This window comes from Phalacrocorax aristotelis, chromosome 1, assembly GCF_949628215.1.
Source record: "Phalacrocorax aristotelis chromosome 1, bGulAri2.1, whole genome shotgun sequence".
NCBI lineage: Eukaryota > Metazoa > Chordata > Aves > Suliformes > Phalacrocoracidae > Phalacrocorax > Phalacrocorax aristotelis.
In genome coordinates, this window is record NC_134276.1 from 216,470,120 (window position 1) to 216,494,062 (window position 23,943).

General features: G+C 43.0%; 1 protein-coding gene across 3 annotated transcripts in view; it reads left to right on the forward strand.

Moving 5' to 3' along the window:
• Nucleotides 1–23,943, forward strand: part of EXOC4 (exocyst complex component 4) — a 426,451-nt gene that overhangs the window by 43,251 nt on the left and 359,257 nt on the right. For all 3 annotated transcript variants that reach the window (XM_075081692.1, XM_075081693.1, XM_075081695.1), the window contains exons 4-7: nucleotides 2,442–2,626; nucleotides 5,133–5,242; nucleotides 15,481–15,724; nucleotides 23,304–23,481. In XM_075081692.1, coding sequence (XP_074937793.1) covers nucleotides 2,442–2,626; nucleotides 5,133–5,242; nucleotides 15,481–15,724; nucleotides 23,304–23,481 — 717 coding nt within the window. The remainder of the gene's footprint in view (nucleotides 1–2,441; nucleotides 2,627–5,132; nucleotides 5,243–15,480; nucleotides 15,725–23,303; nucleotides 23,482–23,943) is intronic.

The window sequence follows — 23,943 nt, forward strand, 5'->3', positions numbered from 1 at the left end:
GACTGGGGGGGGTTAAAGTGCCTTTGGAATTGGGAAGGTTGGGGTATATCTCTACCTGCCAAAGGCAGAAGATAAAAATTAGCGCTTACGCTTCAGCCAAAGGTTTCCAAGCTGTGTCGTGTGGCTGCTGAGCCTTCTCTATTTGTACGTACTCAGGCATGTCAGCTTTTTGGGGAGAAGCAAATTTGGTTTTTTGCTTCATCTGTGGTGTGGTTTTGTGATGTGTTATGGCCAAACTTCCATAACTGTTCACAAATACATACTGGGAAGGCAGGGTGGATAGTGTTTTATGTCAAGCAGTAGGAACCCCACCCTGTAAATGCTGTTGAAGTTGCAGCATTGGTGGGCTTAGGTGGAGCCAGCTCAGTCCTTTCTGATTAATACTGTGACACAAAGGCCTTCTGAAGACTGAGCTCTAGCCTAAAGATCAGCGGCAACCACATGCTCTCGTCATCCGTGCAGAGAAAAGAATTTCATAGTTGGGGACTCCCTCCTGAAAAATTTTGCCAAGAAGGAAAAAGTGGAGCTTCCTCTTAGAAACTGCTTGTAATTTAAAAAGCCTGACTGCCCCAAAGTTATTTCAGGGTCATTCTTTACTTGGAGGCAAGCCAAGTAAGACATTGTTGATAGATGTTCTTTCAATATAGTTAATATTTACTGGTATTAAGGCACCAGACCTTAGCTTGACTGTCTACTTACTGTATCACCTTGCTTTTCATTTTTGGTGTTTCGCTGACAGGTTTGCTATAAACTTAAATCCTGAAGCACAAGTGAATGTCCTATTTCACTAATAGGATCTTCAGTTATTAGGGAATGGTTGCTTTTTTTTAAAAATTTTCAATCTCTGTATGTAAAATATGCTATTTCTAGTTTCTTACAACATTAGCACTGAGATTTGGGAAACTCAGAGGGATACCATTGTTGTTATAATTTTTCTTTCTAGTAACTGGAAGTGCTCTGTTAGTGTTGTGGTTAACCTCAGCCATCAACCAAGCCCCTCCCCAGCTGCTCACTCACTCCCCCCTGGTGGGACGGGGGAGAGAGTCGGAAGGGAAAAAGTGACAAAACTTGTGGGCTGGTTTAACAGGTAAAACAAAAGCCATGCACACAAGCAAAGCAAGGCAGGGAATTAATTCCTTCCTTCCCACGGACAGGCGGGTGCTCAGCCATGCCCAGGACAGCAGGGCTCCATCACGCATAACGGTGACTTGGGAAGACAAATGCCATCACTCCCAATGTCTCCCCCTTCCTTCTCCTTCCCCCAGCTCTATACGCTGAGCATGACACCATATGGTGTGGGACATCCCTGGGGTCAGCTGGGGTCACTGTCCCAGCCGTGGCCCCTCCCAACCCCTTGTGCAGCCCCAGCTACTCGCTGGTGGGGTGGGTGAGGGGCAGGAAAGGCCTTGGCTCAGTGCGAGCCCTGCTCAGCAATAACTAAAACATCCCTGGGTTATCAACACAGTTTCCAGCACAAATCCCAAACACAGCCCTGTGCCAGCTACTGTGAAATTAACTCTATCCCAGCCAAAACCAGGACGGTTATATAGAAAAGCAAGTAAACTGGGAGAAGAGATAAAATTGTTAGTGTTGGTTTTATGTGCTGATTTGTCATTCTTGATGGCTTTTGTCCACATTTGTTTCTAGGATATAAATGGAAATTACCTTCCTCAGTCTAGTGCTCGCTGGCTGTCAGCTGGTCACTGTTGACGTGCACCAGCAGAGAAGTGTTACCTATGGTCTGTTCATGTTACTGCGTGCTTAGATCACTGATTGTTACTTGTATAAAGTTATTTTCCTTAATTTGAGCCTTAATAATCGAGCATAAAAGCCACCCCACACTCTTTAGAGTTCCAAAGTACCTTTGGACTAGCAATAGCTTTCATTAACTGATGTCTATGTTTATTTAAATTGTGTAGTTACATGACATTGCAGCTCTGCAGGTTTGAAGATGAGGCCTCTGAAGCTTTTTCAGCTATGTCATGACATCACTTCAGACAATAAAATTTAAGCCATTTCTTCGCCATTATAAAATTGGGAATAATGTTTTGTTGGTGTTTCTGTAATGAAAAGAATAAAGACAATCAAACATCATTGCCAGTATCTTTTTCTAATACTTTTCTACTTGATAATCCTCTTATCTTGTCATAAACTGTGCTTTGATTTTTTTATTTAATGAACTGTGTTTTAACTTGTTTCATACATAAGCTCAAAATATTTGAAGACTGCTCATTAAATCGGAGTTGTTCGGATATTGGACCCTTTTTATATATCGACTTTTCTTTTAGGAATAGAAATAAAGAAATACTACTGAAACATCTTCTGCTTTAAAAGGGTTTATGGATAGAATCATCATGGTATTCAGACACTCCCCTAATCGAAAAGTCCTGAGAGATGAATGAATTGACCATTAAAAGTTGTCACATGTGTTCTCCTTCCAGGTGTCGGCGGTGGATTCCTTGGAGGGCCCCCTTCTTCAGGTGGAGGGATTGAGCGATCTGAGACTGGAGCTCCACAGCAAGAAGATGAACATGCACTTAGTCCTGATAGATGAATTACACCGTCATCTTTACATCAAATCAACTAACCGAGTAGGACAACGCACCAAGGAGAAAGGGAGAATAAGGTGGGTTTGGGGTGATGTTAACTGAGGGCAACGGGTCTGGGAGGGAAGAGGACAACATCCTCCTTTTCATAGCTCGGAACTTTCTTGGGAGGGCTACATTGAGTCAACCTTTAATGTTTGGTAAGTGAATTTCTCATGGTTCCTGCTGTGGGAGCAGAAAAACTCCAGATATGTTGTTGAATCTTTGAGCCTGTGAACAGTGTGTTCTTAGTCTATACTGAGGGAGTTGGGGGGGTTTAGCCTGGAGAAGAGGAGGCTGAGGGGAGACCTTCTCACTCTCTGCAGCTGCCTGAGAGGGGCTGGAGTGTGGGGGGGGTTGGTCTCTGCTCCCAAGTCACCAGTGATGGGACGAGAGGAACCGGCCTCAAGCTGCGTCAGGGGAGGTTTAGGTTGGAGATGAGGGAAAATGTCTTCCCTGCCAGCGTGGTCAGGCCCTGGCACAGGCTGCCCAGAGAGGTGGGGGGTCACCATCCCTGGGGGGGTTCAAACAGCATGTAGATGTGGCCCTTGGGGCCATGGTTTAGGAGGCCTGGGGGTGTTGGGTTGGTGGTTGGACTTGATGATCCTCGAGGTCATTTCCAACCTTAACGATTCTATGATTCTCATTCTTTCACTTTTTGCTTAGTGATTCTGTTGGTTTTTGGCTGCTTCTGACAAATTTGTGATGAGGTCAGTTCCTTTTAGTGTTCTTTTCCTTCTCTGATGCATATACCTTTCCTACGGATGCCATTATCATGAGGCTCAGGTCAGGCAAAGGGAAGAACACAGGGAAAAATTGCTAATCTTCTCTAGCAAACAAGGTTTAAAAGACTTCGAGCTAACCATAAGGTTGCCAGCCAGAGGCCACAATGTTGAAGTGCCTGAGTAGTGTCTTGGCTGTTTGTGTTTCTAAGGTAGTTTAAAGATGTTGAAACTTCTGACCTGGTTGGTGCCTCTGATCAGTGAAATTCAGCTTAAGCACAGGTGCCTGGCTACTTTTTCCTAAATTTGTGAATTCTAAGTTTGAGGGCAGTAGAGTTGTTGGGAGGGAAGAAAGGAAGATAGCGGCTAGAAAAGAGAGACAAAGTTCTGGAAGATAACTTCTGTAGAGTAGGAGAGGTAATAAACGGGTGGGGAGTAAAAGGGGAGTCAGCATATGATAAAGATACAGAGAAAAGATAAATTAGCATTTTATAACGAGAAGGAATAAAGAATGCTTACGAAAAATAAGAGGAGAGAGCGCGTTATGTTAAATGAATTTTTGAAATAGAAGATGGATTGATTGAAGTTGAAATTTCTAGGAAGGGGGGTTGCTAGCAAGTCATCAGTCTCTTCCTTACTCATCCTGTTAATTAAAAACAGACACAAAGCTTTGGTGTACCCAGACTATGTGATTGCTAATTAACTGCAGTTTGGTATGACTGCTGCAGGGACCCTTATCTTTTCCTTGTTTTCTATGTGTTTTTCACATTTCCTGTTGCACGTAACTGATATTTGATAACGTGAACTCTTGCATCAAGGACAGCCTTGTTGGTTTGTTTTAGTGTGCTGCCCTAGATGGGCTGTTGACGAGGCTGCAGTAACGTTTATAATTATTTCTTGTATTGGTTTTAAGTGCATGGCTAATCCCTGTAAGGATGGTGGTGTAGGTGTATAGGGAGTACAGGTGGTTCTTATGCAGGATAGTAAGCTTAGCTCTTGTTCTGGCAGGTTTCTGTAAGCATTTTGACCTCTAAGGGAACGTACTCAGTTCTGTTTTAGGAGCCTTCTCCACTACTTTTTCTTAGAAATGATTTCTTGCTTTCATTCCCCTGCCACATCCAGCTTCATGCCTTTCATTGTGCGGCTGGGGCAGCATGACACATTTTTGGCAAATAACACTATGTGGATTTATTGTGAAAATGCCCAAGTAAAAAGCTTTTACTTTCTGAGAAAGAAGGTTCATTTGGAGAGGGATGCATGTAGGTGGGCACAGACCAGGAATTTGAAGGGGAGGAAAAAGGGTGAAGGTTTCTAGTGGGAACTAGAAAAGCTTGAAGGATTAAGTAGGTTGACAGACGGTCTTAACAATTCCATGTTAATCTGTCACAGTGCTAGCAGTGATCAATTGTGCTGGAGGTGACTGTGTCTGTTGGGAAATAATCATGTGCTATGGCAAGCTCCACCATGCCTGTGTCCTGACCAGTTGCCGTGTTGCTGTGACCAAGCAGACATGTCTAGAGTGCTGTTAAATTCAGAGACGCCTTAGGATACCGAATTTTGTCTTTGATATGACAGTGTTGCCTCATCACTGCTTTTTTGGGTTTTCCCCTTTTTACTCCAATGTGTGTATATGTACACACCCACTCCTATTCAGCTGCAGACTTGTGCTTTAAGTTAGATTTTGTAAACGTCTAGTATCAAAACTGTGTGTTATGTATGTCTGTTGCTTAGGCTTACAAACTGAAGAAATAAAACGATTGTTTGTAGTGAGCTAAGATTGTAAATAATAGTAAACTGTTTGCTTTAATTCTTTTCCCTCACACAGTTCACTTGTGAAAGACGCCTCTTCTGTACCTCTTATGGATGTTACTAACTTGTCCACACCTCGAAAGTTCCTTGAAACTTCCCAGTTCAGTACTCCGGGAAGCTCCAGCAGTGAGTATTTGTTACATGCATTCCTCGCAGAATTAACTTGTATATCTTCAGCTGATTTTACAAGAGTAGTAGCAGGCGTATCATCCCCTCTTTGTGGTTGGCTGCTGAGGGGAGGTCCTGAGACAAGGACAAGGATCAGTTAGGAAGTGATTTGTGCATTGTCATGAAATGAGTGGTGTGTCCACTGGCAGAACTGGGCCATATCTGCATTTTGGCAAATCATCTTTCCCCTTCCTCCCACCCCCAACATCAGCTTCAATTAAATACACTTAGTTTTCTGTGCCTGTCTGGATCTTGATCATGTTGATATCTTGGGCAGAAGAGATTTGCAGTCAGTTCAGTTTGCATAGAGGTCTTGTCCGCGCTAAAGTAGGCAGGCAGGTACGTGTAGATGTTGCAGAAGGCTTTTTTGCTGTGTTGGAGCCAAGAGGTCAAAGCTTTTCCTTGTGGGAACTTTGTAACTTTGACTAGAGGCCTGTCTATGCATAGGACTGCTCCGGCGGTGATCTTTGTAAACCTGCTACTACAACAAACACTGAGCAAAATGCTCAGTTTCGTTGGAGCTTTTGTTTGAGGCTTTGAAGGTGCCGCACAGATGGGGAATTAATCCCGGTATTGTTTCAGTAGATTAATAAGTGGGGTTGTCCCTGGTTAACAAATGATTAAATGAATAGTACAGAAGTGACCTACATCTCTCCCCTGCTTCCTTTCCAAACTTGACTGTTTCAGTATTCCCCAAATTCAGAGAATCATTCCTTCTCTTCTCGCCCTTATTAATTCTTTTGTCCTTATTTCTGTCTGCTTGTTTCTGGTGGTTCTTGTCATGCTTGCCTCCTGGACTCTTTTGTTTGATCATTCTTACATTCTACCCTTGGAGGGGTTTTTGTTCTTTAGCCCTGCTCCCGTAGGGTTGGCTAGCCTCTCGGAGCCTGAGGCTGTATTCCTACATAGTGGGGGTTTGTCAGGAGTCACTTGTGATGTGCCAGTGCAAATTTCCAGAGCTGGAAACTGCAGCTTGGTCATGAAAACCTAGAAGAGAAGAACCATGTGAAAATCCTGGGGGGAAAAACCCGTGAAGGATCCCTGTTCTTTTCCCCTGTGATCAGTGACAAGTTCAGTTTCTTGCTGAAGATCATATGATTTTTGGGGAGCTGAGGAAATAAACCACAAAAAAGCTGAATCCTAGTCTCAACACTGTAGATGTTCACCTGCCTCCTTTTCAGTGAGTTAGTTGTCAAGTGTCTGCCATTATTTTCCACCTAAAATATTAGTCCTTTGTATAGGAAGAAAAAAAAAAACCCAGCCTGAAGTTATGGAACTGATACAGATGTCCTGTCACGCCTTATGATGAGGAATAGACAGCAGATGAACCTACCAAAGATTGGAAATCCCATCCTTCTTTTAGTACCTTTAATGTCTTCCTTAGTTGTTTTTTTTTTAATTGCTAGTTTAATACTAACCTTAAATATGCTCTGAAAAGAATTTTATTGATGCTTGTCACCTTTGAAGACTTACAGAGCCTAGCCAATCGTCGTTGCATCTGCTGAGATTGGTAAGAGGTTTGCTATTATCCAAAGTTGGCCAAGCAGTTTTTTTCCTGGCTGTGGCCAGTGTAAACTTCTTTGTAAAGATAGACGCATTTTTAGTGTCCATGCTGGACTGCTGCAATTCTGTTTGTAAAGCAAAGTCCCAAAGGCGTCCTGCTTTTTCAGAGCCCAGGGCTCCATGAGCAGTGACCCCAGTGTGCCCATTTATGTACTGTCCTTTTCCTTGAGCACAGTCGTGTTCAAGTTTACTGCGCTTATTTTCAGTCTATGGTTCTTGTACTGAACTGACTGTGATCATCCATGAGTGTTGCCCACCATGATAACAAGGTTATATAGGAATAAACAGTGTCATCCAGGACGTAGACTCAGTTGTTGGTTACGGAAATCTTCTGAGGAGCAGAACCAAAATGAACAAGCTTCAGTTTCAAAGTAACAAAACTGCTCATCTTGCTGCAGTTGGAACCAAGTCTAAATTCCAGACTTTCAGAAAACTTTTCCAGAATGAATTGAAAGTAAGCCCGGGTTATCCATCTGACAGTAATGTTTCTAAAATTTCCTAAGATACCTTCTACAGAGCATGAATGATGTGCATGAAGATGGAAAGGTAGACCAGCATGTGAAGGATGTCCCTTCTATAAGGAAGGAGCAAAATGCAAGATATTTAGTCCAATCAAGACTCTTTCCACCTTCTTTTACTTTGCATAGAACACGGGACCCCTATTTAATGTATTAGTTCCAGTTATAGAATATTGAGGGTTATTTCATACCGTATTTGAATGAAGGTTCTAGAGTACAAGCAACAGGTAAGAACCGCAGCAGTGGTCTCTAAGAACCAAGTTGTTTACGAACATAAAATGGCATCGCTGCTTTCCCTCCAAATGCCTGAAAACAAAGGCTCCGATGGCTTCATCCTCAACTCTAGTAAATTGGTATAGCTTGGTTGAGAACCTGCCTTAAACATTCTCGTTTCTGCAGATCTGTTCTTGCTCTTCGTGCCCAGTGCACCAGAAAATGTCTTACCCGGCTCCTCGTTACGCTCTGCATCACTCAGTGAAGTGCTGGGCAAGTGTCCTGCAGAGCGGGAAAGATGTTGCTTTTAACAGCAAGCTTTTGATTGGCATAGGGTATGCATATGGTCTTGCTTCAAGTGCACGGTGTACTTATGGGTATTTTTTCCACATAATTTTATTTAAAAGTAGCCTTTTCCAGGACTGCAGAACTTGCAGAGAATTAAAAACTTATGTGTATGCATAACGAAAGCTGTTTCTGCCTTCAGTCATTCAAGTTCTTTGACTTTTTATTGATGAGACAAAGTGGCCGTGCATATTAATGCATGTCATAATAAAGCACTGACTCATTCAACCCACCTCAGCAAAGATGCCAAAATTTTGAGTCCTTTCTGCATTCACTTCCCAAAGGAGATGTTACCTTGTGCTGTAGAATCTTTATAAGGAAATTAAAGCTGTTCCTGCTGCACTTAAAATAAACAAAACCCTTCAGTAATGTTCACCTGAGGATTGTAGATACGGCAGTTCACCAGTAACATTTTCCCTTCATGCCAGTTCAGAGAAAGAAATTCACTTTTAAATTATATTTCTCTGCTTGAACCTTCTGTACTGTGAAGAGTATTTATGAAGGTGCCTGTGTTGCCAGGCTCTTCCTGGAACTACAAAATGTGCTCACCCAGTACTTAGCAAACCCAAGAGCGCCCTTTCCCGAAAAATTCCTGAGAATACTTTTCAGAAATCCAACAAAGATGAGGTGGTGACAATTAATATTGGTTTTGATGGCGTATGTCAGTTTTATGCTCAATAGATAATATACTTCAGTGACATATACTTCTCAGCTCTAAGAGAAAAACGTAGCTTCTAGATGCAAGCAGTATGGCGGCTTTGAAGGTCAAGCCTACTTCCTGCTCCTGGCTCTGTTTCTTCAAGAATGAGAGTACTTCTGTGTAGGTGAAAACCTGTGGAGACCTGTGAACTTGGCCCTGCAAAATATCTGCAGGAGCCAGAGCTTTAGGGTCCAGCTTTAAAGGTGGCTCTAAAAACGCCATTGTGGCATTCTCTGTTTGTTGTCACGGTTGCTTCCACTTCAAACATGCTCAACAAATCCATAAAAGGTTACTTTTTTCCCCATGTTTTCCTAGGATCTGACACCATCTGGGTGATTTTTCTCTATCGTTTGTACTCAAAATGAAATGATCCCCTCGCTGAACCAGAGTTTTCCTGTTTCAGCTGTTTTGCATTTGCACAAATCCAGCTGAGGACTTGATCAGAAGGTGGTGGGAGTCCAGCGGTGAGTCAGATTCTCTCCTGCTCTCGTTGCAGCGCTGCACAAAAAAGCAGAGTTTGGCCTTATCTCAGGGTAGATTTTTGCCCCTAGCATGTTTAAGAGGAGTTCGCAGTTTAAGAAGGGTTTGGAACTACACAATAAACCTGAAAGCCTGCAAAGTAACTTTTTGTGGGCCTGTTGTTGCAGGACTGTGGTTTCTTTCCCTTATCCTCGCTAATAGTTTGTGTTCTGACTTGCTGCTGAGCACTGATGTGTGTAATGTGTGTGTGTTTGGGGAAGGGAGAATGGAGGAAATACTAGGTCCCTGTGATGGAAGCCGAAAGGGTAACGCTTAGTCATTCTTCCTGTATAATTGCATTAGTTGTTCTTAGACGTGGTCCCAACACAAGTTATTTGACTACTGTGCACTTATTTTTTAATTTGGAGGCTCAGTTTTTGTGCTTGTGTGGATGAGGAGGATTTTGAACGTGGTTTACAGAGTTGCTTTGTGCAGTCTTCTCGGAATGAAATGTTGTTACGATAGATTTGAAAGAGTGGCCGTGTCAAATTAAAATGCCTCTGTTTTTGAAAGACTAATGTCCTTAAAGCTATAGATGGAACTGTGTGAACAACAGTTTTAGAAAGAGGAGATTTGCCTTGAGGCTTTGAGGTTATTGATCTCGGAGACTCATTCTCTGCCTTACTACCAAGCCCTGAAGAAAAGAAATGGCTGAAATTTTTAAAGGACCTATTTCTAAAGTAACTGTCCATTGTCTCCGTGCGTGGGTCAGAACAAGGATTCCACACCAGAAATTAGCAGGTGACGTTTCTTCAAATCTTAAATTATGCCTTTGGTGCACTGTGAACTTTTGCATCCTTTTCTCTAGAAGGGTAGAAGGAAGAAAGGGTATAATCAGAAAGGACATAAATAATGGAAAATAGTACATTAAATTTTACTAGTTGCCCATAAAAGCGCACAGCCAATAATCTTCTATAATAAGTAGCAGCAAATTTTGACCATTCCTTGGAATGAAAAACAAGACCCAAAAGCCTTTTCTTTAGTTGCTTTGCTTAAATGAGTTATCAACATTGGCTTTTCTGGGGATCAGACTGGAGCTATTAAAATGCCTCTTGCAGCAGGTTTCTTCCTTGTGAAGTGGCAGAACTGTACAAATGAGGGTGTCATCAATTGGAACAGATGTTTTCATACGGCATCGTCAAACTGGGGAGCCATCAGGGAAGTTTCCACCTTTGTAACTACGGAGGTGATGAATCAGTGACGCACATGATTCAACTTTCTAGTGATTTAAACTGAGGGTATATTTTTTTGACTGCTTAAACATGGACTTGCACGTGTTTAGATGCACTACGTCAGTGTTGAAACATTTTTGAAAATGGCTGCATAGTCCATTAGAGAACGTGACAAAATGATCGTTTCTTTTGCTTGTTGTCTTGGGAGGCTTTTGAGGAACGATATTTAAACGTTCCGCTTCGTAAGCGGTTTTCAGAGATAATTACAACAAGAAAATCACCAGGATTAGTCAGCGTGGCTTCACCAGGGGAATTCATGCTTGACCAACTTGATAAACTTCTGCGATGAAATGACTGACCTGGTAGTTGAGGGGAGAGCAGTGAATATTGTCTACCTGCTCTTCAGTAAGGCCTTTTGACACTGTCTTCTGTAAGATCCCAGTAGAGAACTGGTTGATGTACAGGCTGGATGAGCAGACATTGGGGTGGGTTGAAAACTGTCAGAATGGCCGGGTGCAGAGGGCAGTGATTGGTGGCACAAAGTCTAGTTGGAGGCTGGTAACTCGCAGCGTACACCAGGGTGCCCCTGGGGGTCCTACTGGGTTCATTCCTGTTCAGCGTCTTCCTTACTGATCTGGATGATGAGGCAGAGTGTACCCTCAGCACATTTGCAGATGACTCCAAACTGGGAGGAGCGCCTGATAGGCCAGAGGGTCGTGCTGCCATCCAACAAACCCTGGACAGGCTGGAGAAATGGACTGACAGGAACCTCATGAAGTTCAGCTGGTGGAATTGCCAAGTCCTGCCCCTGGAGAAGAACAGCCCCAGGCACTGGGATGTGCTGGGGATCATCAGGCTGGAAAGAGCTTGGCAGGAAATGACCTGGGGGGCTGGGCAGGTGTCAAGTTGAACATGAGCAGCCAACGCAGTGCCCTTGCTGCAAAGAAGGCTGAAGGTTTCTTGGGCTGCATCAAACAAAGCATTGCCAGCAGGTCGAGGGAGGTGATCGTTTGCCTCTGCTCAGCACTGGTGAGGCCACACCTGGAGTGCTGGGTCTGGTGCTGGGCTCTCCTGTGCAAGAGATATGGACATACTGGAGAGAGTCCAGCAAAGGGACATGAAGATGTTGAGGGGGCTGGAGCATCTGTCCTGTGGGGGAAGGCTGAGGGAGCTGGGACTGCTCAGCCTGGAGAAGAGGGGGCTCAAGGGGGACCTTACCAATGTGTAGAAATACCTGAAGGGAGGGGGCAAGGAGACAGAGCCAGGCCCTGTTCAGCGGTGCCCAGGGCCAGGACCAGAGGCAGTGGGCACAAACTGACCCACAGGGAGGTTCCCTCTGACCATCAGGAGATGCATTTTACTGTGAGGGTGACGGAGCACGGGCACAGATTGCCCAGGGGGGTTGTGGAGTCTCCCTCCTTGGAGATATTCAGAAGCCGTCTGGATGTGGTCCTGGGCCGCTGGCTCTGGGTGGCCCTGCTTGAGCCGGGCGGTTGGACCAGATGACCTCCAGAGTTTGCTGCCAACCTCAATCATGCTGTGTGATTCTGTGATTTGGTGTAGTCTTTGGATGGAATTAAACCATGAAAACTGCTTGAAATCATTAAGTGATACTGAAATTTAGGTTTCCAAAAGAGGTCAGTTTAGCTAAAAACATCTCCAGCTACATGTCAAACTGATCTGGAAAAGCCTCGATCAGACTTGACGCAGTCTAGTATTTCTGTTGGTTTCCGTGGGGCTACATGCAAGACCTGTAGCTGGGATGGGACACAAAGCAGTACACTGAAGCTGATTTTTTAGCATAAAACTGCAAACTGAAGTTTAAAGGCTTCATTATGGTAAAGGGCAACTGTAATAATTTAAATTTTAAACTGTTAATTTGCACATTTCACTTGCTACACTCTCAAGGAGGGTGGAGAAATTTGCTTCCTGGTATTATTGAAGAAATCCTATGGAATTCTTCTTTGGTGTTTTCTACATGTGTTTTTTAATATAGTGAAGCTGTTTCTAATTAAAATAGGACCTTTTTTCCTTCTCTTTGATGAAACTGAAACAAGAAGAGGTTAATCAAACCAAATCTGAGCCACAATTTAGAATAATTTGTAAAAATAATCGTGGCAGACATCCATTGGATAATTGAATTTTACATGGCTTCTCTACATAAAGCAAGTGCTTGTGTCGTGAATGATGTTCCTACCCCTTTTAAGGGATGCGTGTTTGACAGAAGCAATTCAGGTAGAAGCTGGTGAATGTAGAAAGCTGGGAATAAGTTCTGACAATCCTGTGCTTTTGTCTTGATACAAATGAATAACGAAGTCATTCATATTCTCGGTTTAAGAGTAAATACAGATGAAGGTTTCAGTTCTGAGAGCTGATCTGTAGGGACATCTTCCTTCACCCAAGGAGCTCCTCTGCCCACAGAGAATAAATGGCGTGTGGGATTGCAATTTTAAAGGTGAACTTCTTCACAAATGCCTGTCTCCTTTGATGTCTTTTTCGAAGGGGTAGGGGGCAGGAGGGGCTGATTCCTGGGCCAAAGCTTTGTGGTCAAATAACCCCTTGATGACATTAAATGGCAGAAGAGGATGTTTGAAGTGGGGAAGACGCAGGAAAAGAAGAACATCTTCAGTTGCCCAGGGTTGGAATCTTGTCAGATCTTGCAGATAAACGGGCCCCCAAAGCTACCCAGGATACCTGTTTAATAGGCAGAATGTGCAGGAAACATGGTCCCTACTGTTTTATCAAAAGACCAGATCTAACAGAACTTATATACCAGTGTGTTGCTACTAGATATTGAACTATTCACTTTGCTTTTGTTTGTAAGGGATGTAAATCAATGTCCTGACTATTTGAGGGCGTTCAAAATCGGTTTGCTCTTTTGAAAATGGGAGAGCGTTCATCTCCCTGTGCCGGCAGAGTTCTCAGCAAGATTGCTGCCTTTAGTCCCCTTAAATGCTGTCCTCGCATTTGGATACAGCAGTATTTCCTCCCTCTTGGGTTTTCATTGTGTGACATTAAGAATAACTTAGAGCCTGCTTACAAAGGGGCTGCAGCGTAATGATGGGGACCTGTCCTCTAAAAGGTTGCTTAGGCTGTCAAATCTTTGCATTAAACTCAGAGCAACAAGATACTTTTTTTTTTTTTTTAAAACAATAAGTTAAAACCTTTCTTCCTCTAGCATTTCCAGTGCTGTCTTTTCCACAGCTCTTATTCCAAAGAGCTCATTTTCTGTGGTTGTGCCTGGCATGCTGTGTTTTTTTGAGAGTAACAAGTAGCATTAACAAAGTGGGTAGGCCATGTACGCAGCGCACAAAGTGCTTTGCAGCCTTGTGGGTTGAAAGGTATGCAATAAATGCGAGTTTTGAGGAGAAATATGGGTGCATCCGGTTGTTAACTTCTATGTGGTATTACTTATGTGTGTTTGAAGAATCTCCTCTATTATCCTTGCTTTTTTTTTTTTAAATCAGTGCATTTGGGGTGTTTCTAGGCGTTTGTCAAAGTTAACCGAATAATTTGGCCGAATTACAAGTTTAAATAGACTTTAATTTAAAAAAAAGTGTGTGACAGAGAGAGTAAAAAAGCACTGTTTGATCCCCCTGATGTTGATTACCTAAACCGTGATGTCATTCTCCATTGTGATGATCTCACAGGGTCAGTTCTCGCCTCACTCTTACCTGGCAGTGTTGCCGGTGCTCTAATGGAAATGCAAGAGCACGTGAACAGTGAATTTGCTTTGAGCGAGAGGTGCCGTGTTTGGGATTACACTGATGGAAAGAAACAATCTCTGATGTGGAGGGTGGCGTGAGCTGACACTGAAATAAGCGTTACACGTTTATCGTGATGCTGTGCATAAAGTGGCACCTTATGGGCTCTTTGGGACGTTGTTTTCTTGATCTCGTGCAAACTTACATGGTGCTGATGCTCTTCTGTTCAGTGTCATAGCTTTGGATGGCTACAGGGCTGCATGCTACTTGTGACGTGCCATTTTTTCATTTCTGCCATGTCATTTAAACCCTTCTAGTGGATCTTTTGACATTTATTCAGGTTCTTGGCTAAGTTTTGATTTAAGTAAAAATAAATAAATTAAAAAAAAAATCTCTTGAGCAGTAGAAACCATGGGAGTCATCTGTCATCCAACAGCCCTTATCAGAGATCGGTACTAGTGAGATGAAACAGCCATTAAGTTTTAATTTCTATGCAAGGATATGGTGTGGTGGGTGGCACAGCTTCAGCCGCATGCTGTAGTTTGGTGTTTGCTGCTCTGGCTGTTTACAAGCTGCGAGACTGTAGCCCTTCCAAGATGCTTTAGTTGAGTTTGCCTTGAAGATGGTTACTTCAAGTAAGTGTTTGAGTATATTTATTAAATGTTTTACCCAGTCCTCAGCAGAGACATCCTTTTGTTGTTGCTGGGTGTTATCTGTAAATTAAGAAATGTTGATTAATGAACATACTTAAAACAAGCAGAGTACTCTTGCCTTTCTCTTCCCTGTCGCTTAGCAACAGAATTTCTCCCTCTGCAATCCCTGTTACTTCAGGAACACTGTATCCACAATATCCTCTCTAATTCTTTTGGTTTTTCCTTTCTGGAAGCCTTGCTAAAAGATTCTAGTAACTTCATCGACCCCGTGACACACATAATAAAGCAGAATAGGATAACATCAAACAATCATTCACTTTGGCAGTGTAAACTTTGCCGAATTCATCAGAAGTCTGTTAAGCGTGATAGTGTTTATAATGAAAACTCCTCTTTTGTGAAGAATACAGTGAAGAAAAACAACTGGGTTAGAAATTTAGGGCTTTTAGCTCCTTGAAACACATTTGGGGGATCTGTAGTAATACACCTTCTCATTTATGGGTATCTTAATTACACCAGCCTTACTCTGTTTTCTAAGTAATACATAACTTACCCATGGTCTTTGTTTCTAAATCAGTCAAGTGTGCAGGCTGTTGTGTTTATGTATGGGGAGCCCCTGAAACAAACAGAAATAGCCACTGTTTCCCCCCCAAATCAGTGTCTTGATGGTTTCCTTGTTTATTCCTTGGTTGCTCAAAGTGGTGGGAGTTCTTTGAAGGCAGAGGAGTTAATATGCTTTTTCAGCGTGGTATAAAGTGTTGGGTGTAATAGTTTAAATCTTGGTTTATGCCTTTTTTTACAATCTATTCCAGTGCGAGAAACAAGCCTTCTGGAAATTAAAGAGGATGTGGAACTGGATCCAGAGGAGAACAGCACTGTCTTCATGGGCATACTCATCAAAGGGCTGGCCAAGCTGAAAAAAATCCCTGAAACAGTGAAAGCCATCCAGGATCGCTTAGAACAGGAACTCAAGCAGATTGTTAAGCGGTCCACAACCCAGGTGGCGGACAACGGGTACCAGAGAGGGGAGAATCTGTCCCAGGAAAATCAGCCAAGGTAAGGATATTTCAACCACTGAACCCTGATTGCTGCAAAAAAAAGAAGTCTGGAGAAGGATGTCACATCTGTTAATTTTAATTTGAAGGAATGACAATAATAGTTTTGCAGTAGCAGAGATGTGAAATGGTAAAATTTTCAGAAATGCCTGTGTCTCACTGAAAGACTGATGTGCCTTGAGCACCTGAAAGGCTTGGGAATTCAAGACGTGTTCAGAAAGGGCAGGCATTGTTGCTTCTCAGCTAAAGATGTGGGAAAGGGAGATGCTTCCTTCTGTGCTTGGCCCTAGAAGAGAATCTTTGGGCTAAACAGATCTTTGAAATGCAGATTTGAGGGTGGAAGCATAGTAGAAACCAGCATTATTAACTAGGAAGAGGTGCATGATGTTAAGCACTTGATTTTTTTTTTTTTAAATTTTTCTTAACCTAACCTTTCATTTTAAGCAGCTTTACAACAGATTGAATTGTAATGCTGTCTCAGATTGCCGGTATGTACGGTGTAAAGAATGCTCGGTGCCAAAACACATACTATCTTGTGTTGAACTGAATCATGGCTTTATACTGGTGCTGATGCCAAAGAAATGTTTAAGTTCCTGTGTAATATGACTTGAAAAGAGAAGATTCAGCTCAGTTATTTATTTCAAGTATAGCAGAGTCCAATTAAGCTGATGCAGGTGCAAAGCTTTGAAATCATATATGGAACTAATTATATTAGTAAATATATGGCCAAGTTTCTAATTGGTTTGCAGCCCCATTTACATTAACAGCAAGGTGCGGAAGCCAACAGAGAACTATGTTTCTGCCATTCTTCAGGATTCACTTGAACTGTTCTTTGGAAAATAGGACTCCATAAGGGCTGGATATTACTTCAGGCTGAAGTATTAAGTTGTGATACTGCGCATTGTAATGATCACTGTCCAAAGGGAATTAATGGCGGAAAAGAAAAATGAAAACAAGAATCTGTGTCTTCATTATATGTAATATTTGTAGTGGAAATACACTCCCAAAAAAAACTTCAGCTTGATAAGGACTTCTCTTTTAATTCCTGTCATTATCATTGCTGTGGAAACAATTATATTTTGAATAATTCATAGGGTTATAGTACTGATAACTTGGTGAAATCGCAGCAAGCTTTTTGGGCGGGTCAGAAGGCAGAATTTTAGTTTCTGATGCCAAGGTGGAGCGTAGCATATGCTTGCTACTTGTTTTATGAATCAGTCTTGAGAGATTGTATGGCTGCTGGTTGTCACTGAAATTCATAAAGTGGATCAGATCAAAGTTTGATGACATTAGCCTGCCCCAAGGGTTGAGGAGGGTACAAAAAAGTTCTATGGGTTTTGGCATGTATTTAATAGGAGTTTGTGAGCCTTTAAGATGCTTAAATTCTAGAGCTATGGAAAATGTCTTGAATTCTTGTTGAATAAAGAGATAATTAAATCTAAATCGCATGTGAAGTTTACAGCAAGCAGGTGAATTAATTTATATTGAAAAGAATAAATTATAGTATGGAAAGGTATACCGCCCCTTAAATTGGCTACAGTTTTAAATCAAAACTAAATGACTTCCCTGCTGTCAAGAAAAAAAATATCTGAACAACACGCTCCTCCTATTTCAAGAGAGCTCTGTAAGACCCCAAGTCTGAGCACGATGCAGTGCCCGAAACTGCGTAACTATTCATTAGGCTGTCAGCGCAATGCTTGCTTGGCCTCAGGACTCAGTGAGTAAAATGTTTTTCAGTTCACCTTAAAACTAGTCATGCTTGGATGCCTCTTAGTCTCTATCACTGAGCTCACATATTCAGCTACTGGACTTTAAATGGTATCTAAAAAGTCTCACTTCTGGCGGATAAAATGACTAATGAGATGACAGAGAGGCCTGCAGGGTCTGAGCCCATAGATTGAACCTTCTGCTGGACAAGTTCCCTGCGGCTCGTTTGGTATGGACAGAACAAGTTAATGCATTTCTTCATCCCTGTGTGGTGGCGCTCAAAGGTTGGCTTTTATATTTTCCATGTGAGAAGGATGGCGTTTCCCTCCACTTGAGGATGAGGCCGATAATCGGATTGTGGAGGTTTTGGTTAATTCCTTTTGGGACCCCATATAACAATTACATAGAACCTTCTCATTGCACAGGAGAGAAATTGCTAGAACCTGGCCAGGAAAGTTGCAGATCTGGTAAGTTACACAGAATCACAGAGTCCCAGACTGGTGGGGGCTGGCAGGGACCTCTGGAGCTCACCCCGTCCCACCCCCTGCTGGAGCAGGCACCCCCAGAGCAGGGGCACAGGGCCGTGTCCAGGCGGGGGGTGAATGGCTCCAGGGAAGGGACCCCACAGCCTCTCTGGGCAGCCTGTGCCCCTGCTCTGGCACCCGCACAGCAAAGGGGTTTGTCCTCATGTTCAGGGGGAACTTCCCGTGTTCCAGCTTGTGCCCGGTGCCCCTTGGCCTGGCGTTGGGCACCGCTGAAAAGAGCCCGGCCCCATCGTCCTGACACCCGCCCTTCAGGTATTTATAAGCACTGATGAGATCCCCCCTCAGCCTTCTCTTCTCCAGGCTGAACAAGCCCAGGTCTCTCAGCCTTTCCTCCCAAGGGAGATGCTCCAGCCCCTGATCACCTTGGCAGCTCTGCGCTGGCCTTGCTCCAGCAGCTCCCTGCCCTTCTTGAACTGGGGGGCCCAGAACTGGACAGTCATTTGAGTCTGGACAGATCAGGCACTGACCTTGTATTCATCGCTTTATTTTGGTTTGGCAGCCTTTTGTCTCCTTATCTAGTAAGCTTTTCCATATTGATTTGTGTGGCTATATTTTACATTTGTGTATGAAAACATTATTAATGCCCCCCAAATCTGTAAGGTCAATATTTTTTTTTTTTGTTTTGGTTAGGACTCCAAAGTAACTACCTCCCAGAGAAATGGTCTTTCATGCCCCTGTGGGTGCTCTTTTTGTAGAGCCAACAGGCAGTGGGCTCTTGGGTCAGCTCTGCAGAGCTTCATGAAGTCTGTTTTCTTACATGGAAGTCCTATAGCCCCTTTAATCCTGCCAGGAGTGAGTCTTGTCCGTGCTGTGCAAGGTGTTCTGTTTCAGGCTTGTTAATGAGCACGTACACGAGAGCGAGCAGTGATAACGTTGATAATGTATGGCCCATCCTGTCATGGGTCTGTTGTCCTTTGCTTTGAGCAGTCAGTGTAGCTGAATAGAGTTGGTGTGGAATTGGAGGGGCTCATTTACTGAAGATGACGCTAGCCTGGCTAAGGGCCTCCACATAACGGCAGAAGGATGTTTTTCATCGGTGGGGTCACAAAGAAAAGAGTTGCGTGGCTCTATAATAAAACCGATTTTTTAGGTTTCCTAAAACGTGCAACATGTCATGGAGGATAACAGGCTTTGAATGGGCCTGACCAGACAGTACGTCTTTGGCTGTTGGAACTTTGCTCTGAACATAAACTCTCTGTACCAATGTGCTCTTACCCTCATGAAATGCGAATGATACGAAGACAATAAAACCTGGTAAAGGGCGGTAGTAGGTTCCTGGTACTTCCCTGTCACTGGTGGAAGATAATTTTGAAAACTATGCTTGAATGTCACCTCGTTGCAGCTGATCTTGGCTTTAATTTAAGTGGCCTTTTTTTAAAGTCTAGGTAGGTTTTCTAAAATTTTTAGATATCTGTGTTTGGAACAAGTTTATGAAAAAAGGCTCAAATGTAAGAATTGCCCTTGACATATCCTTAACGAGAGGCTCATTAGAGCATGCTTAGTACCTGCATGTTTAGGAGTATGTATCTTGGAACACGGAGGACAAGGTATCGTACAAGACGCCATGTTACGTTAGCTTGGATTACTACTATATCTTAATGAACATGTGGGTCTCTTCTGAATTACAGAAGGTTGTTGAATTTAGAAAAATAATAACCTGGGCATATGCCTACCTGAGGGCCAGATTTACGGGACAAGTAAAGCCATAGCTTTACTTTTAGATGGAAATTCGGCCCGGGAAGCGGAGGTGTATTGACAATTTTGCTGCTAAATCCTATCGATTGGATTCAGTGCACTCTTCTGTACATGTTCATAATATGCTTCTGGCTTTTTACCTCATCTCGAGGCTCTAAAGTAAATACAGAAGTTATATTCATGCCAACACTCTGACCAGGCAAAGGACATTATTGCTGCTAAAATGCATGAATTGTCGTTAGCGACCTCATTCAGGTGTCGGCAGTCACTCCGCATCAATTCATTCTCCGTTACTGCCCGGACAATAGGAGTTGCTTCCGGGTGTGTGTCGCTGTCTCTCAACATATTTACCATATTTCTCAGTGAAGGGGTTATGAGAATGCTTTGACAAATTGCCTAAGCCAGTCTCCTGTCATTTTCTGTGTGTGTTCTGCTCAGGTCACTCAGTGCTGCAACCCCATACTCATAAAATCTAGGCCATATTATTTTATGCTGTTTTGTCTTGTTGGCTGTCTGACACGGACTGTGTCTGTGTCTCTTTTGGGTCACTTTGTTTCAAAACTGACCTGACAGATTTACAAGACTTTTAGAAAGAAAATTAAGATAAGAGGTACTGGCTAATTTGAGAATGGAGATGTGGAAGTGCAGTGTTAGCTGAGAATGGAAAATGTAATGGGGTGGTTAGTTAGCGTGCTGAAGAACGTGGATCAGGGAAATTTCATGTCTCTCACAGTCTGTAACACAAGAATAGAGAGATGTTGGAATTTAAAACAAAAAATGCTTTTCAGTACAACATTATTTTAGTAATGGCTTCATAAACAAGGTGATAATGTGAGGTCAGGCTCACTTAGGGACAATAAAAATGAATTTGTCAAACTCTTCAGCTAGTTTGGTTCTGCAAAATTGTACTTTCCTGGAGCAACAAGGAGGTATGTGGAGAACTAAATTTTCATTCGTAGTGGGATGGTGGGAGAAGCTGGCCTTGTGCCGCTAAATTTTCTCAGTGGTATATCATTAATTTGCTTCCATAATCTCTTTGGCATTTCAACCGAGGCTGTAAGTTCCTCCAACATGAAATTCCTTGTCTATCCCAATTCTCCTACATCTGGTTTTCCTCCTATTTTTGTCTGGCTTCTGGCTGACCAGCCACTTGGCCCAGCTGCCTCTCTGGCACTTGCTAAGAAGTTCTGTATCTCTCTTAGGGACTGTTGAAGCAGTAGTTGCCTCTCCCATGTCTTAGTGGGTCGGAGAAGATACCTGCTTAACAGTGGTGGAGGGTGTTTTACAGGCAGCCTTATCTGCATGTTGCCCTGTCTCCTTCACAGATAACACTGGTGATGGACTAACAGCGGGCAGGGAAGGAGGAAGATGGCCAGGTCTTTCCACAATAGCAGCCTCTCATTCTGACTGGGACAGGAGAGTTACTAAGCTTTACACAAAGCCTAAATGGAGGAGAATGGCTTTTCTTCCACACTGGACTTTTCCATATTGAAGACGTAATGCTGTTAATATTGATAATAGCTGTATTTTCTGGTGCTGCCTTTACCCTCATGTCCTGTACACTCCTGTTTATCCCCTGCCAGCGTCTTACTTAAATTTGTAAAGAGCTGTAACTCTCCTAATACTAAAACCGCTTTTCTTCAGGCACTTGTTGCTATTCTTAAATATGGAGTAAATTGATGTACACAGCAGTTTCTTTTGTTTTGCTTAAATACTTGTCTTAGTTCTACAGTCACTTAAGGTATGGCAATATTAATGTCCCTGTGTTTCTTATGAGTGCCATGATTCCTAAACACATCTTTATTTTTGATATGACACACATTGGCAACTTGACTTTTTCTGCTATGCCTCACTGGACCCTCCCAGCCTTATCCAGTGGCTCTTTCTATTGAATCAAGGTGCTCTTTTGCTTAATCATTTGAGCTGTGGAGTTGACACTGTTGGTAGGTGAACGGCCCATGTGAGATCCCCAAGAGTTTGCTGTATCATGCTGTGCATATAGAATCATAGATTCTAGATAGATCTTGTATATCTATGTATGTGTATATATCTCTATATGGCTCCATATATGTACATATATATGTAAAATTGTGGTATAAGAATGAGACGCAGTAAGCAGATAGTAATTTTTTTTTTTAAACCACTTTCTGTCCTTTGCAGACTAGAAGTTCAGTCTAGGATGGCTGTAGGCTAAGGTAGGTGGCTTTAGCCACAACATCATGCCAGACCACCCTTATTTATTGGTTATAACAGCACAAATGTGCAACAGCTGCTTATTTACTCCAGTTAACTATCCAGCTACTGGCTTAAACAGCTGATGAAAGTGTATGTATGCAGATAGAATCACAGAATCATTAAGGTTGGAAAAGACCTCTGGGATTGTCAGGTCCAACTGTTAACCCAACAATACCCTCGCTCCTAAAATATTCTCCTACGATATTCAGTGCTCGGAATGCACGCCTTGGTAGTGCCTGCTAACTAACAGAGAAGACTGAAGTGTGTTGGTTTAGGAGTGGGTGCAGCTCCGATTCTGCTGCAGATCTTCTGTCCTGCTCTGGCGATAGCAGCTTCTGATGGGTAGACACAGAAAGCATGTGCTAACTCCTAAGCTGCTGCAGTTAAATGTGATGGAGACTGTCTGTCAGAGCTAGAAAGTGCCTAGCATATGGATTTGGGAAGTGTTATCTTCACATTTTGTTGGGGTTACGTGTGTACTTGAATTGCTCATTAAGCGGCAGTGAATTCGATCAGGGTTTTTCTTTTCCCAAATAATAATAAGATGTCATGAGTCGTTGCCTTATCACAAAATATTTAGGACTATGCAAAGGTAGATAAATTACAATAACTTGGCAGTAAGGAAGCCATAGGAGCAGCTAAAGTGTAGTACATTTAGATGATGTTATAGCTGTAGCACCTTCCCCATAGTAGGAGAATCTTGATAACTGACACAGCTGACAAGGCTTGATGTTTTAGGTTTCTGATCTTTCGTCTTGTTTAAAACCTTCCATACCACTGCTTTCATAATTCAAAAGAAATACCTTGTGTTCTGTTTGTATGGGTAAGTCAATTTTTACTGAATTTACTCTCTTAGTTCTGGAGAAAAAGCAGGTAGTCTCCCTCCCTGTCTGCAGCTCTGTCTGGGAACTTAAAATGTTCTCTAATGTCATGATATTGAAGTGTAGTTACTGTGTAATTACTGATGCATTTGTCTTTCCTACACCCCCAGGTGGAAGGCATAAAAGGTGAGCAATTCTGGTACAGAGGAGGGAGTGAAAAGGACGATCCTCAGAAGTACTTTGGTGCCTAAATACCAGCTGCTACAAGCTGAAGTTAGTCACCTAAAGCCCAGAGAGGGTTTGAAGCTAGGTGACCTCCCTGCTTGCACGCTGCATCTGTCAGAAGACAGGGTATATGCAGTCACAGTGTTCTGGCTTCTGGCCCGCTGCTCTGATGTGCTGCGCAGTGGTGTTCACCCCCCGCCTGGACGCGGCCCTGTGCCCCCTGCTCTGGGTGTGCCTGCTCAAGCAGGGGGTGGGACGGGGTGAGCTCCAGAGGTCCCTGCCAGCCCCTGCCAGTCTGTGTGCCTTTGGTGTTCTCTGGAAGCTGAGTGGGAGTTGTCTTGGTGGTTTACAGGTTACTGCTGGAGCTGCTGGAGCTTCTCTTCGACAAATTCAATGCTGTGGCTGCTGCACACTCTGTGGTCCTTGGACACCTTCAGCAAACAGTGGCCTCTCCTTGCAGCCAGTATGATGGTGATATCAAGCTCTACGACATGGTTGATGTGTGGGTGAAGATCCAGGATGTCTTGCAGGTAAGAATCCTTCAGGTGGGCACATTCTCAGCTTGAAACAGCTTTTATAACCAGAATACCAGAGAATACCTGTCATACTCAAGAGACAGCTCTGCTGGAATTTGTCTTGATTTTGGTAAGTGACCACTGTTGGACTCTAGAGAGCTTAAATATAATCAAAAAACCTTGTATGGATTAATCCTTATGGTGTATGGAAGGGTTGATTCCTTTTGCCTACCAAGTGATTTATCAGAAGCTTTCAAACAGTGACATTTTTGTTCTGTGCTACCATGTCATGCCTGTCTTATAAGGTGTCACAGCTCTAATCGCGTGTCTTCTCTTGTCATTATGGCTTGGCTATAGTCAGCTGACACACTTGCTGCCAGCACGTTTTCAGGGAATCTTATTTGATTCTTATTCTTAACTGTAGCGTTCTAAAGCTGTACCTTGCTTAGACTATATTCTTGTACCATGCCTATCACC